Here is a 14,210-nt window from a genome sequence, read left to right on the forward strand (position 1 = left end):
AAGCTGCCTCAGAAATGAAATAATGATAGATGATATTCTGAAGAGAAGTCCAAGAAGTAGGTATTTCTGTCTTCAGGGTCAGATGTACCATTGAAACGAAGGTCCCTCCTTTCCCCTCCTATTTAGTCAACGGAGAATCTCTAGATGAGTTGATTTGGGAAATAAAAGGGAAACCTCTTGGATAGCTCTGATGTCAGGTGGTGGCTTTTCATTTGGCAGTAGCTGGGCCATAAGGCAGAGGCCAACCAAGAGAGGGACTCCAGAGGTGACAGAGCTGACACCCTGTGGGGCCAAAGCACACCACAAAAGCATGGCTGAAGTTTCAGATTTCCATGTATGAGACAATCGAATTTCTCTTCCAAATCAGCTTGTATTTTTTCCTGTAATCTCCTAGCTGTGGGTAGGAGGCATATGCAGACAAAGGGCCTATTCTATGCTCAACCCAGGTTCTGGATGTCTTGAGTGATCGTGGGAGATGCCTGAGCCTGGAGAAATTCGGTTGCCCCTTCTTGTTTCTTGCTGAAGCCTCCTGTCTGAACGGTCCACTCAGTCCCTGTTAGCCACTGGGGCTACTCCCATAGCCATGTTGGAGGCTCTAGACCATGGCCTATAGCCCAGGCTGATGACTTGATTTGCATCTTCATGGAGCTGTGGGTTGCTGCCCACTCTAGCCTCACAGACAACAGAGAAATATAAAAATAATTTAAAATTGAAACAAACAAAGGAACTGGCAGCCTCATACAATGCCAGGGGAGCAAGGGGAATTGTATCCAGAAAGTTGAGAGTGTCAGTGTGTTACTTTCTGGGAACTAAAATAAGGATGCATAGAGAATTTGGGGCAAACTTCAGTGAATAGCAGCACTGTGTTCTGAGCAGCCCTTGAGGGGACCATCTGCATGTGATCTCTACTCCCCGTCAGTCCCTGGGGTCCAGTTTCCATGACCTCACAGCACCCCCTAGCACCTCTGCCAGGTGCCAGGCCCTGGGCCTGCTACTTCACCAGGATTCACCTGTCACTTCAAGCCACAGTTGTGACATTCAAATAGTCTGTTTCTAGCTATGCCTTTGCTGGCTGCTGGAGGGCCCCCTCTCTCCTTCCCAGAATTCTCTATGAGAAATCTAAAATTTTGGGGGAAGCTGAAATCAGTACACTGCGTTGAGGTAGGGAAGGAGCGAGGTGCCTGGGATCACCGTCTTATCCATATTCTCCAAGATTCCAGCAAGTCTGGAAAGGAGGAAGCTGGTATCAGCACATGAGCATGTTCCCTTGCTTGGTTTCACACAGGCAGGAATTCAGAGAGCTCTCCCCTGCAACACGCTGCCTTACCAAGCTTTCTCACAGTGTCTCGTCACTTCTCTAACGTGGGAAGATGGTCTCCTACCCATGTGGTCTTAGAAGAAACGCGATCAGAATACTGAAATGGGTCCTGCCTTCAAGGTGGCTTTGCCCTTCCCAGAGATGAGCCATGAGGTCTCATGTGCCCCCACCTCATTGTTTGGAACTGGGCTTTTTTACATATCTTAAAGATCAGATCTGGGCTACTCTGGATTTGCAAAGATTTTTTAAAGCCTCTGATCAAATAATATATAGTAATGGCTGTTGTGTCTAATCACCTGCTTCCAACTGGATCAAAATGTGTCCAGCTTTATAGTGAGAGGACCTAATGCAACATCTCTTCTTTCTCCCAGGTGGTGAAGGTGGGTCTGGTTGAAGACTCTCCTTCCACTGCAGGTGAGCCTGGGGCCCTTGTGCTCCTGGGAAGTGAGGTGATGCCTTCTCGGCCTCCTCTCTAGTCCATCAGGCCAGAAGGTGAAGACTTTGGGTGTCCTAAGGTTAAGTAAGAGTTTGGGCATCCTCACTTCCCAGGTGAAGGGGTGGCAGGGGGCAGTGGGGAGGTGTCTAAGGCTTAGCAGCAACTGAGACAGAAGGGCCCTCGACCCCTTGTCACCAACTGGTCAGGGGTGGCTTCCTCTGGCCAACTGTGTTTGTCCCCCTGACAGGCGATGGGGATGACTCACCTGTGGTCAGCCTCACAGTGCCCTCCACATCACCGCCTTCCAGCTCAGGCCTGAGCCGAGATACCACAGCCACCCCTCCTTCGTCCCCATCCATGAGCAGTGCCCTCGCCGTTGTGGGGTAAGGGGCTCTTGCCCATTCCTCTCCTGCCAAACCCCTCCATCAGGGCCCAGGAACCTGAATGACTTCCCCACCCCCGACCTGTGTGCAGCATTGCATAACAATGATGGCATACTGAGTGTAGAAGGCAGGATAGTGGCAAGAACTCTGGAGTGAATTCAGAGACTTCGGTCACTAGCCAGGCAAGTGGAACCACTCTGTACAATGCAGGATACTTTCTTCCCCATCTGTCTCCCGGGGTAAAAGCATTGAATGAGACAAAGGGCAGAGAGGCCCTTTGCAGCCTGTAAAGGGCTGTGCAGGGGTCTTGCTGGGGCACTGCCCAGCTTGGTGGAGTGTGGCCATGGGAGTCCCGCACACCTGGGTTTGAGTCATGGTTCTGTGTTAGGTCCGCTATATTAGCTTGTGTTCAAGAATGAATTACTCAGTGACACTTGTTAAAGCACAGTGAGGGAGGAGCGGCTGGGTGACTCAGTCGGTTAAGCGTCTGACTCTTGATTTCAGCTCAGGTCATGATCTCAGGGTCATGGGATCGAGCCCCATGTTGGGATCCACACTTAGCACAGAGTCAGCTTGGGATTCTCTTTCTTCCTCTCTTGATGCACCTCCCCCTGCTTGCACATCCCCCTCCCCCCGAATAAATAAATAAAATCTTAAAAAAAAAAAAAAAAGGCACAGTAAGGGAGACCACATCAGGGCATGACCATCGAGGTAGGTGTAGGGAGCACTGCCATGTATTTTGCAGGTTGGGTGGCTCAATTCCAAACACAGCCTGAACAAGTGGGGATTTCTACCCTGGGAGCGGGTATGGATGGAAGATTACTAAGAGGAAACGTCAGGGGTAAGGGGGGTTCTAAGCAGTCCTAACAGGATTCTTGCTGAGACAAGTCAGGGTGTCAGGCATCTCCTGGAGGGTGGCGGGGGATGAGGAGCCTGACCAGGTGATCAGATAGGGAGGGTGGGGGTTCTTGCTGACTGTCTTAGCAGGATTCTTGCTAAAAATGGCTTTTACAAGGAAGTACACAAATGGGCCTATGTAAAGGTTTAGGAGCCAAACTAAAGTTTCTAAAGTTTAGTCCAGCAAAGAACCTTTGTCACTTGGACAAGTTACGAAGCGTCATTTCCGACTCCGGAGGTAGAGTGAAATAGCCACACCAGAGTCTTGTGAGGCTTCAGTAAGAGCGTGTGTTGTTGGCGCCCGGCACAAGGAGGCTGCTGCCGCCTTTCATGCATGCCGTCTGTCTGTCTATCTGTCAGCACAGGGGCCATTTGCGGCGCTGCAGCTGTAGCAGCAAGTAAGAAAGGCTCGTCCCAGTCCCGGAGCTCAGGCTCCTGGGCCCGGCAACGCCAGAGCAGCAGAAAATTCAAACTGTGTAGGTTGCAGTAAGCACTATGAAAAATTAACAGAGGGATGGTTCTAAAAGGGGAAAGAATTGCTTTAGGGGCTCAAGTATCCAGAGTTGAGACCGGGTGGTCCGGGTGGCCTCTCAGGAGGCAGCTCTCCTGCCAGGCCTGAGCAGGAGTTGCTGACAGGGAGGGTGGAGCAGGTGCTCCCACAGGGGGCCTGAGGGAGCGGCCGGGAGGTGAGCAAAGTACAGATATGGGTCAGGAACACAAATGGGCCTCTGCTCCTTCTTCCTCCCTATTTCCCTTTTCTCTGCCTTGCCTCGTTCTGTTTCTTCTGGGGAAGGTCCTCAGCAGCAGAGAGGGTAGGCACTGGCCGGTGGTTTTTCCAGAAACACCAATGACAGGGTCATCATGGTCCCTGCAGAACATGAATGTTCTCAGATGGCAAGAAGCCTCCACTGCACCTCAGATCCCAACCCTTATCCTCCCTCACCCTCTCCTCCCCTCCTCCCCTTTTCACTTCCCTTCATGGTCTCTACTGATTTACAGAAGGGACAGTTCAGGAAAGGAGGAAATCCCATACAGCTGGTAATGCTGCATGGTTCCAGACTTCCCAGAGGGCTTGGGGACCAGCCCTTACCTTGACCTCCTTTCCCATCCCATTTAAGCTGTTTTTTCATGGAACCACTGGAACCAGGCAGAAAGAGAAATGTCAGATGACTTTTGTAGTCTGTCTGCCTATTGTGTCTGGCGCCTCCTTTCAAGAAAACATCAGCCCTTTTCCCCCTTGGAGCTAAAATTATCCCTGAGCTAGAAGTGCCATAAATAAGAGAAAGCTGCAGGTCCGCAGCCATCAGCTCTCCCTCCTGGGGCTGCTGTGGAGCCGGCCGAGGTGCTTGCACCTCTGCCCTACTTAATCTCTCCAGCCCTTCGCTCGGTTTGCCTGGGCTCTGCTTGCTGGGTGTGTGCGTGCACATGTGTGCATATGAGTGTGCACATGTATGTGTGCACACTTTCTTCATAAAGCCTCCTTCCTCTCTGCTCCCCTCATCCCCCTGGGACTTTGTATCCGGTTCCCTCACAGTGCCTCAGCTCTTTACCCCCTCTTGGCTTTGTCTTCCAATCAGCCTGTCTCTCCCTTCCCACACAAACCAATTCCGTGAGCCTGGAGGGAACTCGGAACCACTTAGCCTGCCACCTCCCCTCACCCGTCCCAGAGCCTGGTGGTCCCTTCCAGGCCCCCCAGTCTGGCCATGTAGTTGGGAACTGAGGGCAGAGCCTACTCTCCGTTACTGTTCCCCTTCCTCAGGAGCCCCAACAGCCCATATGGGGACGTGATTGGCCTCCAGGTGGACTACTGGCTGGGCCACCCTGGCGAGCGGAGGAGGGAAGGTGACAAGAGGGATGCCAGCTCCAAGAACACCCTCAGGAGCGTCTTCCGCTCAGTGCAGGTTTCCCGCCTGCCCCATGGTGGGGAGGCCCAGCTCTCCGGCACCATGGCAATGACTGTGGTCACCAAAGAGAAGAACAAGAAAGGTAGGTGACCTCTGAGGCCAGGGACTTTCGGGGCCACTAGGGTTCACCGTCTCCTCTCAGGGTCTGGGACAGAATCTGCTCTGGGAGACCTTTGGATGAGGGCAGAGCAGCACATGTATCATGTGGTCCAGCCCGGGGTTCTGCAAGGGTCCTAGCTCACCTTGTGAGACGAGGCCAGTCCTTCTGTAACCAAGGAAACAGATGTCCCCAGTGAGTCATCAGGCCCTGCCTGCTGAACATCAGCACCTTGGGGGCTGGGGCTGCGAGTGCTGCCATAATGAAGCCACTGCCCTCCGGGGTAGACCATGTGACAGAGGAGGACATTGCTGTGTCCCCACGAAGCAGAGCATTTGCACCCAGTCCTGGAAGTCACTCAAGCCCACACGAGCAAAAGGGCAGAGCTGTTTAAGAATTAAGAGGAGTAGGGGCACCTGGGTGGTTCAGTGGGTTAAGCGTCTGCCTTTAGCTCAGGTCACGATCTCGGGTCTTGGGATGGAGCCCCGCATCGCGCTCCCTGCTCAGCAGGGAGTCTGCTTCTCCCTCTCTCCGCTCATGCTCTCTCTCTCGCAAATAAATAAATAAAATCTTTAAAAAAAAAAAAAAAGAAAAAGAAGAGGAGGAGTACAGCCCATTTTGGATAAGAGAGGTGGCTTAAGGCACTAGAGGTAGAGTTGGGGGTGGCCCCGGGTCCTGTGTTCCAAGAGAGTAGGGCAGGAATCCCCCAGCCAGGCCAGCCCCAGGGCAGAGCTTGCTGCTGTCTGTTCGGCCGATCTGGCTGTGCACCTGCCATCGCAAGGCTTGTGCCAGGTGACTCAAGGGCCCTCACAGCCCCACCCATCAACCAGCTGTCAGCTAGGGGCTTTCTTTAGCTGCTGGACCCTCCCCCGCTCAGAGCACTCCCAGAGCAGCTGGGCCTCTTTCTGTTCATGCCTCTGCTCCATAGAGTTCCTCTTGGGGGCAGGCAGGGGGCTGTGGCAGGCCTGAAGCCAAAACAACAGGCGCACCTCAGAGACCTGCCCGGGGCCGGCCTGCCAGCTCCGCAGTGTTCTCCTTGCTGCCCCAACATCCCTGGGCCAGAGACGTTGCAAACACTCCTGTGAGTGAGGCTCTCCTGGCCGAGGCCAACTCGGCCCTATGTGGGTGCGAGTGTGCAGGAAGGAGAGCCCAAGGGCACAGGCGCCTTGCCCCACAGGCTACCTAGAACGTTCAAGCTGGAAGGGACCTCAGAGACTAACCGGCCGGCTCCGGGTCCTCATTACACAGTTAAAGATATCGAGGTTTAGGGAGAGGCCTGTGAGGGGAAGGGGCAGAAGAAAGATCCTGGTATGCGCTTCCTGCATCCCCAGAGCTAGGGAGCAGGGGAGATGGCTGTCTGCAAATCACCTCCCCTTCCCACAGGAAGAGGGGCCAGTGGGGATGAGAGAGAGGAGAGGGGTAGCTGCTTTTCCAAGGGCTGTGACAGAGGTGGTTCTGCTTGCTTTCCAGTTCCCACCATCTTCCTGAGCAAGAAACCTCGAGAAAAGGAGGTAGATTCCAAGAGCCAGGTCATCGAGGGCATCAGCCGCCTCATCTGCTCTGCCAAGCAGCAGCAGACCATGCTGAGAGGTATGGGGAGACACGGGAGGAGGGGTGCTGGGCAGGGCGGGAAGAAAAGGGGCAGGGGACTCTGGGGGGAGGGAGGCGATGGTCCTCCCCAAGGGACCCTGGGGAGGTGGCCTTAGCAGCCCTGGTCAACCCCTCCTTCCCCTGTCACCCCAGTGTCCATCGACGGAGTCGAGTGGAGTGACATCAAGTTCTTCCAGCTGGCGGCCCAGTGGCCCACCCATGTCAAGCACTTTCCAGTGGGACTATTCAGTGGCAGCAAGGCCACCTGAGGGCACTATCTCCTGGCCACTCTCCCTCCTGGCACTGCCACCAGCCTCACCGCCTGCGGGCAGGGGGAGGCCAGCAGGCCTGGGCCCAGCATCCCCTTTCCTGGCCTGGGGGCCTGCATCTCTCTTGCCCAGTCCTGAAGGACACTGCCAGTGGGGACACTGCTCCCCTCCCTCCTGCTCAGTCCTCTCCCTCCTGCTCCAGGCCCAAGGCATGTCGATTTTGCCTTCTGGTGCCCATCCCTGGAATTGAGTCCTCTGGGCCTTCCCTCACCGACTTCCAATCTCCCCACGTGGCACCAGCTCCTTCCTGGAAATAGGAAACCTGGAATCCTGGCCCACAGCAGGGAGTCCAGCCCTCCCCATCTCTGCCAGCTGCCCAACCTGCCCCCCTCAAGTGGGGCCCAGGGCCACTTCCCATGCTGTAGGTTCTCCCAGTGGGGGGTAGGAGGGGTACCCTGAGCCCAAGGGCCCCCCTCCCCCCCACAGTCACAGGGGCAGCCCCACCCCTCCCTCACCACCAGGACAGCATTTCTATGGTGATGCCATGTTTTTCTGGGGTGGAGGGGCCTTCCCGGTCTCCCCCATGCACGACCTCCTCACTTACCCCCAGGTTCCCCCCAGATGTCACGAGCACCCTTGGGTGTTTCTTTGGTTCTCTGCACAGCCAGTCTCTTGGTGGTTCCATGTGACTTGCTTGGGTACCAGCCCCTGTCTTGTGGCTTCCCCCTTGTTGATGACTCTCCCCCCTCTGCCTCCCACCCCCTCCACCCCAGCACTGCCTCTTCCTGAACTCCGGACTGGGACGGATGGGAGGCAGACCCCACCGGCATATTGTCTGTGACCCTACATCTCCCTGCGCCTACCGTGTCCATTTGTGTCCCACTCCCTAGTATGTTCTTCCCCTCCTCACGCCTAGGCAGAGAGCCCACCTTCCCAGCCGGGTGTTTGTCCAGCAGGCTCCAATCCCTCCCTCTCGCCATGGGGGTCTGAGCCAACTCTTCAGCCTCGACCGTCAGCCTTCTCAGGAGAAGCTGAGCACGCAGGGCCACCATCCCAGCCGCAGCCCTCTATCCCCCCCAGCACCTTCAGAGCTTTACCGTTGCCCTCTCACCCCTTCTAGAAGTTTTTGCACAGAACTTCATTTTGAAAAGTGTTTTTCTCATTCTCCATACCTCCCCAAACTCCTCCAGCCCTTACCCCCCACTCAGCCCTGCTGTCCAGAGCATCTCCTGGGCTGAGCTGCTCTCTTGGGGCCGGAGAGGGGTGGGGCTTGAGGGACTGAGTGGATGTTGGGTTTTTCATTCAATAAACTGGTGATTTCTTACCAACTAGCAAGGCTTGGGCTTCTATGCCTCTCACTGTGACGCAGGATCTGTACGACCCTCTCACCTCCACACCACAGCCGACTCCTCTCAAAATCAACTCCTCTCAAATGGCTGGAAAGAAGCATATTCTCATTTCCTTAATTAGAGAAATAGGCATGAATGTGTCTTTCCCAGTATGAGGCAAGCAGAGGCCAGAAACAGAAGTAACACTCTTCTCACACCAAAATCCCTTTTTTTCTCTAGGACTCACCATCCCCAAATCCCACCTCCCAAGACAGTGACATATCGAGGGCAGTTTCTGCTCTTCTGATTAAAGATTAGAACTTGGCTTCTTTCCCTCTACTAGGCTGATGTCCTGCCATAGTTTCTGGAAGCTGGTGGAGTCTGAGGCCCAGGTGGAGGGGGGGAGCTGGGGTCCATCACTGAGTTGGCTTTCCTGCCTGCCCTTAACTTAGATGGAAAACAGTCATAGGCCCTACTCCCTGGATGCCTGGTTCTTCACACACTCCCGGGATAGAGGCCTGCACACCAGCCTTCCTCCGGTGAAGAAGTGCCCAGTAGTTGGGGCTTGCGTAGGGGAGGGGACCGAGGGGCTTGGCACCCTTGCCCTGCAGGACACAGCCACAGAGGAGTGGATGACCAAGCAGGGCAGGCTGTTACTGCCTCCCCAAGCCCTGTGGCCCAGTGACCTAAGGGAGGGAGGCTCTGGGACCCAGCAGTGTGGCCCTACACCAAACTCTCTGAGCCTGGAACATGGAAATAATGCCTGTCTCCCAAGGGGAAAAGTCCAGTGAGGTCTGTGAGAGTGTCCCAGAAATGCAATCTGTGCGTTACTTACCGAACAAGGTGTACAGTCTGGTTGGGGAGAGGAAACGCCAGAAGTCAAACTGTGTTTAAGATGAGCTAGAGAGGATGTGAGTGTTACCTCGGGGCAGAGTGGAAGCTCCATGAGAGGCCTGGGGGCAGGAGGCAGAGGGAGAGGGCTCAGGCAGTGCAGGGGCTGGGGGTACCCGGGAGTGGTGGAAGTCCCCAGCTGGAGGGGTGTGGGGGACAAGTAGACTCGGGTCCAGCTCAGAAATGAGAAGACGGAGCAGATGAGGGGCAGGAAGAGGCACAAGCTCCCAGCCTGCTCTATCTGACTCCACATCCAGGGCCTCCCCTCTTCCCAGCTCTGGGGCTTCGCTCTTGCAGTTGCCCCCTCTCTCCTGCCATCATCTCTACCAGGTCTTTCCCGTCTGCATGCCAACAGGCAGTAATAGCTCTCATGTCAAAAACAAATCCCCTGCTTCTAGATCCCCTCTGACTGCCACGTCTCTGCTCCCTGGAAAGTGAAATGCTTCTAGAGTTGTTCATGTTTCCTGCCTCCACTTTCGCTCCTTCAGGCTTTTTTCTCAACAGCCCCATCAGAAGTTCCCTTACCAAGGTCACCAGTGACCTGAGGTGCCACATCCAAGGGTCAGTTTTCTTGTTTGACCTCCACTTGACCTGTGCACAGCACTCTGCTCTCCTTCCACTTCTCTGACTGCCCTTTCTTGGCCTCCTTTACTGTACCTTCAGCTTCCCAGCCTTGGAACACTGGAAAACACAGGGCTCCAGCCTCTGGCCTTCTCTCTCCCCACACTCAGCCCTGTAGTGTGAAATGCTCCCCTGCGCACAGACTTCTCCCTCCATTCTTCACGTGCTGAGGCCAAAACCTTTGGCACCACCGACTCCTCTGTCCCTCATACCCACCATCCAGTCCGCGGCTTTCCCAAGACAGATGGAGAACCCAGCAGCGCCCCACCCCGTTCACTGCTGCTGTTATCTCTTGTCTGGATGTTCTAATAGCCTCTTAATTATGCTTCCACCTCTCTGCCTGGAGTCTGTTCTCCACACAATAGCCAGAGAGAGCTTTTTAAAATGTTAATCAGATCGTGGTCAATTACCAATTTAAACTGTCCAATGGCTTCCCATCCCACTAGGACTATAATCCAAAACCCTCATCATAACTCACAAGGCCTAGGTGATCTGACCTCCTGAGGGTAGTTTGATCTCTCCTCTCACTCTGCCCCTCGCCCACTGGCCTCTGCATTCCTCAGACACACCAGGCACGCTCTGCCTCAGGGTCTTCGCACAAGCTGGCCCCCTGCCCATCCTGGCCCTACCTCGAGGTCCGTGTGGCTTGCTCCCCCATTGAAGTCTTGGCTTAAAGGTCACCTAAGAGAAGCTTTCCCTGTTCTACCTGTCTCAAATAGCACCTCCCTTTTCTCTCCCCCTTCTTCAGTTTTCCTCATTAGCACTTCTCACTCCTTGGCGCTAATATCCATCTGTTTCTCTATCCCCACTGGAATGTAAGCTCCAAGAAAATGGGAATATTTTTTTTATCTGCTCTATCCTTGGTACCCAGGATCCTTCTTGGCTCGTCCTAGGTACACAGTGAGTATCTGTCGACAGAATGAAGGAAGAGGCCTTGTACTGCTGCAGTGGAGTCCCCAGTCCAGATGCACTACTCAGGCACTTTAATGCCTCAGCCCAAAAGATACCTGAGTGTTCCTATAGGCCCTGGAGTAAGAAGACAGACTCCAAAGAAGAGGGAAAGGGTTTGATAGGAATGGTTTCCAGAATTCCAAACACGAGGCAACTCAGATTTACACGTTGAGACAGCTTGCCCCGTCACTGAGGGTCAAGGCTGCACCAGAGCAGAACTGCCCATGGGGCTGCCTTAAACATTCTCTAAAGGCCAAGAGTAGCATTTTGGTGCAGAAGGTGGAAGAACTTCTAACTTGTATACCAACTCCAGATTGTTTTATTGTTAATTTAAACAAACATGTATCTTAGAATAGTTTTAGATTTACAGAAAAGTTGCAAAGATGGGGGCGCCTCGGTGGCTCAGTCGTTAGGCGTCTGCCTTTGGCTCAAGTCATGATCCCAGGGTCCTGGGATCGAGCCCCGCATCGGGCTCCCTGCTCAGCGGGAAGCCTGCTTCTCCCTCTCCCACTTGTGTTCCCTCTCTAGCTGTGTCTCTCTCTGTCAAATACATAAATAAAATCTTAAAAAAAAAAAGTTGCAAAGATGGAACAAAGAGTTGCTGTATACCACCCCCCCATTTTCTCCTATTGTTAACATGTTACATTAGTATGGCACATTTATAATAACTAATGAACAACATTGATACATTATTATCAACTAAAGTCCATATTTAACTCCGATTCCTTAGTTTTTCCCTAAAGTCTTTTTTTGTTTGTTTAAGATTTTTATTTATTTGAGAGAAAAAGTGAGAGAAGAGAGCACAAGCAGAGGAAGCTGCAGAGGAAGAGGGAGAAGGAGACTCCCCGCTGAGCAGGGAGCCCTATGTGGGACTCGATCCCAGGACCCTGGGATCATGACCTGAGCTGAAGGCAGACGCTTAACCGACTGAGCCATCCAGGTGCCCCTCCCTAAAGTCTTTTATGCATTCCAGAATCCCATCCAGGATACCACACTACATTTAATACTTTGGGCTATGACATTTTCTCAGACTTACCCTATTTTGATAACCTTGACAGTTTTGAGGTGTACTGGTCAGGTATTTTGTAGAATGCCCCTTGGCTAGAATTTGCCAGCACATCCTAGCAAGGGTACCTGCCTTCAACATGATTTGTGAACCTTGATCACCTGGCTGAGGTAGTGTTGACTAATAAATTCACACCCCCTTCCCTACTGTGCTCTTAGGCAGGAAGCCACTAAGCACAGCCTAGATAAAAGATTTTCCTCTATATCCATTATTTAGATTCTAGACAGCAGACTTCAGATCCATGTTTTAAACTCCTTCCCTCATCACCCACTGCTGTGTCCAGGGACTGTGGCATGGATGACTCTCTCAACACCATCTACGAGCATTTTCTTTTAGCCAGGCTGCTGCTATAGCTTCATGTGGTTTATACCACAGACTCCTTCAAGTAGCCCCAGGAAATCAATTCAGCTGATACTTCTTTTTTACCAAGGAGGAAACCCAAGGTCAGAGAGCTCCCCCGCTCCCAACCCCACCCCTGTCCTAAATCTAAACTCTCATTTTTAAAAAATATTTTATTTATTTATTTGTCAGAGAGAGAGAGAGCACAAGCAGGGGGAGCGGCAGGCAGAGAGAGAAGCAGGCTCCCCGCTGAGCAAGGAGCCTGATGTAGGACTCAATCCCAGGACCCCGGGATCAAGACCTGAGCCAAAGGCAGACGCTTAACCGACTGAGCCACCCAGGCGCCTGTAAACTCTCATTTCTAAACATTTACATGACTTGAATACTCACAGACCTCTCAAACCCAGTATGGCTCAAACAGAACTCTTGATTTCCCTCGATCCTCCCCAGTTTTGATAATGGCACAGCGTCCATCCTATTACTCAAGGCAGAAGCCACCGAGTTGTCCTGTGTCACAACAGTGACTCCTGTCCATTCCACCTCTCAGACACTGTTCCCAAACATAAGCCAGAGTGCCTCACTCCCTTGCTAGAGCCCTTCAGCGGCTACCTCCAGCCGCCCACCCCATGGCCCATCAGGCCTGCACGTCTGGCCCCACTACCCTTCACTTCACTTCTAGCTGCTTTCTCCCTCCGCGCCCTTCACCTTGAGCCACAACTGATCCTGCAGTAATCACACTCTTCTTCCCTGTACCAGGCCCAGACTTGTGGTTCTTCCCAACTTAAATGCTCTCCCCGCCCCCACAGAGCTACTTCCTTTGCCTTTAGGATGCAGCCTACCTCACCTCCTCAGAGAGGCTTTCCCAACAGCCCTGCCCCAAAGCGCAATTGTTAGTCTCTACCTGAGCCCTTTCTGTAGTCATGGCATTCAGTGTCACCTGCAATAAATGTCTTTGTACCACATTAGAATGAGAGCTCCAGGTGGGCAGGGACTCAGGCTGCGTCTCCAGCACCCATCACTCTGGCTGATGGCAAATACTAAAAGGCTAGCTAAAAGGATGAGTGAGGGGTTAAGTCACTTGTCCAAGGCACACAGATTGGTTGAGAGGGAACCAGATTTCTAACCCAGGTCATCTGACTCCAGACCATCTCTCAATGCCCCACTCAGATCCCAAATTCCCAATCATTCACACATCCTACATGTATTAAGGTCCTAACATGGTACATGATGAAAACAGGGTTGGGTTCTTACCGATACGGGAACTCTGAGGCGAGCAGGTGAGGTGGACAAATAGATGGTCGCCACAGAGCATGACATGTTGCACAGGAGCATGCCAGAGGGACATCTAATCCAGCCTGGGGAAGGGGTATCCAAAAAGATGTCACAAAGGAGACGACACCTGAGCAGCATCTGAAAGATGTTCTGGACACAGGAAATAGCAAAAACGGGAGATAAGAGAGAGTTTGGCTTGTTTCGAAACCCTCAGGTGGTTTAACATGACTGCAAAGCATTGGGCATGGTGAGTGATAGGGCAGAAGAGAAAGGAGACAGCCAGGGCACTGAGGAGCCCTACAGCCGTGGTTATCCTCACTCTGTGCCTGGGAGAGGGCTGTGCACTTTATCCTGAGATCAGCGGAGAGCCAGGATAGGGTTTTAGGCAGAAAAGTGAGATGAAGGAATTCATCAAGATCACTTTGTGACAACAGATTGGAGGAAATAAGACTGAAGACCAGAAGAGCTTGAAGGGTGTTGCAGCAATTTAGAAAAGAAGTGACAGAGACATAGACTATGGTAAAGGGAGGAGAGGTGCAAGAAAATGGAAACTTCAGTTCAATTAAGAGGTAAGCAATAGGTTTAGGTGGCTGGTGAGGAAATAGGGTCAAAAGAGAAAGAGCCAAAGATAGGGACAGGCTGTCCGCTCTAGGTGAACGGGCAGATGGTGGGACATCCCTGGAGGAGATTTGGGCAGGAGATGGTGAGTTTAGGGCAACAGTGGTGTGTGCTGCTTAGAGGTTAGTGTCCAATTGGAGTTGAAAAATAGGTCTGGATGGAGCTCAGGGAAGTGATCTGGGTTGGATGGAGGTTGGGGTTTCCTTAACACGCAGGAGAACTGACAGGAG

General features: G+C 52.9%; 1 protein-coding gene across 1 annotated transcript in view; it reads left to right on the top strand.

Moving 5' to 3' along the window:
* Window positions 1–8,225, top strand: part of PACS1 (phosphofurin acidic cluster sorting protein 1) — a 143,268-nt gene extending 135,043 nt beyond the window's left edge. The window contains exons 20-24 of the mRNA XM_035013303.1: window positions 1,690–1,732; window positions 2,002–2,137; window positions 4,794–5,020; window positions 6,506–6,625; window positions 6,779–8,225. Coding sequence (XP_034869194.1) covers window positions 1,690–1,732; window positions 2,002–2,137; window positions 4,794–5,020; window positions 6,506–6,625; window positions 6,779–6,894 — 642 coding nt within the window. The 3' untranslated portion in view covers window positions 6,895–8,225. The remainder of the gene's footprint in view (window positions 1–1,689; window positions 1,733–2,001; window positions 2,138–4,793; window positions 5,021–6,505; window positions 6,626–6,778) is intronic.
* Window positions 8,226–14,210: the final 5,985 nt, after the last annotated feature.

This window comes from Mirounga leonina, unplaced genomic scaffold (genome assembly GCF_011800145.1).
Source record: "Mirounga leonina isolate KUSES-001 unplaced genomic scaffold, KU_Mleo_1.0 Mir_166, whole genome shotgun sequence".
NCBI classification, from domain to species: domain Eukaryota; kingdom Metazoa; phylum Chordata; class Mammalia; order Carnivora; family Phocidae; genus Mirounga; species Mirounga leonina.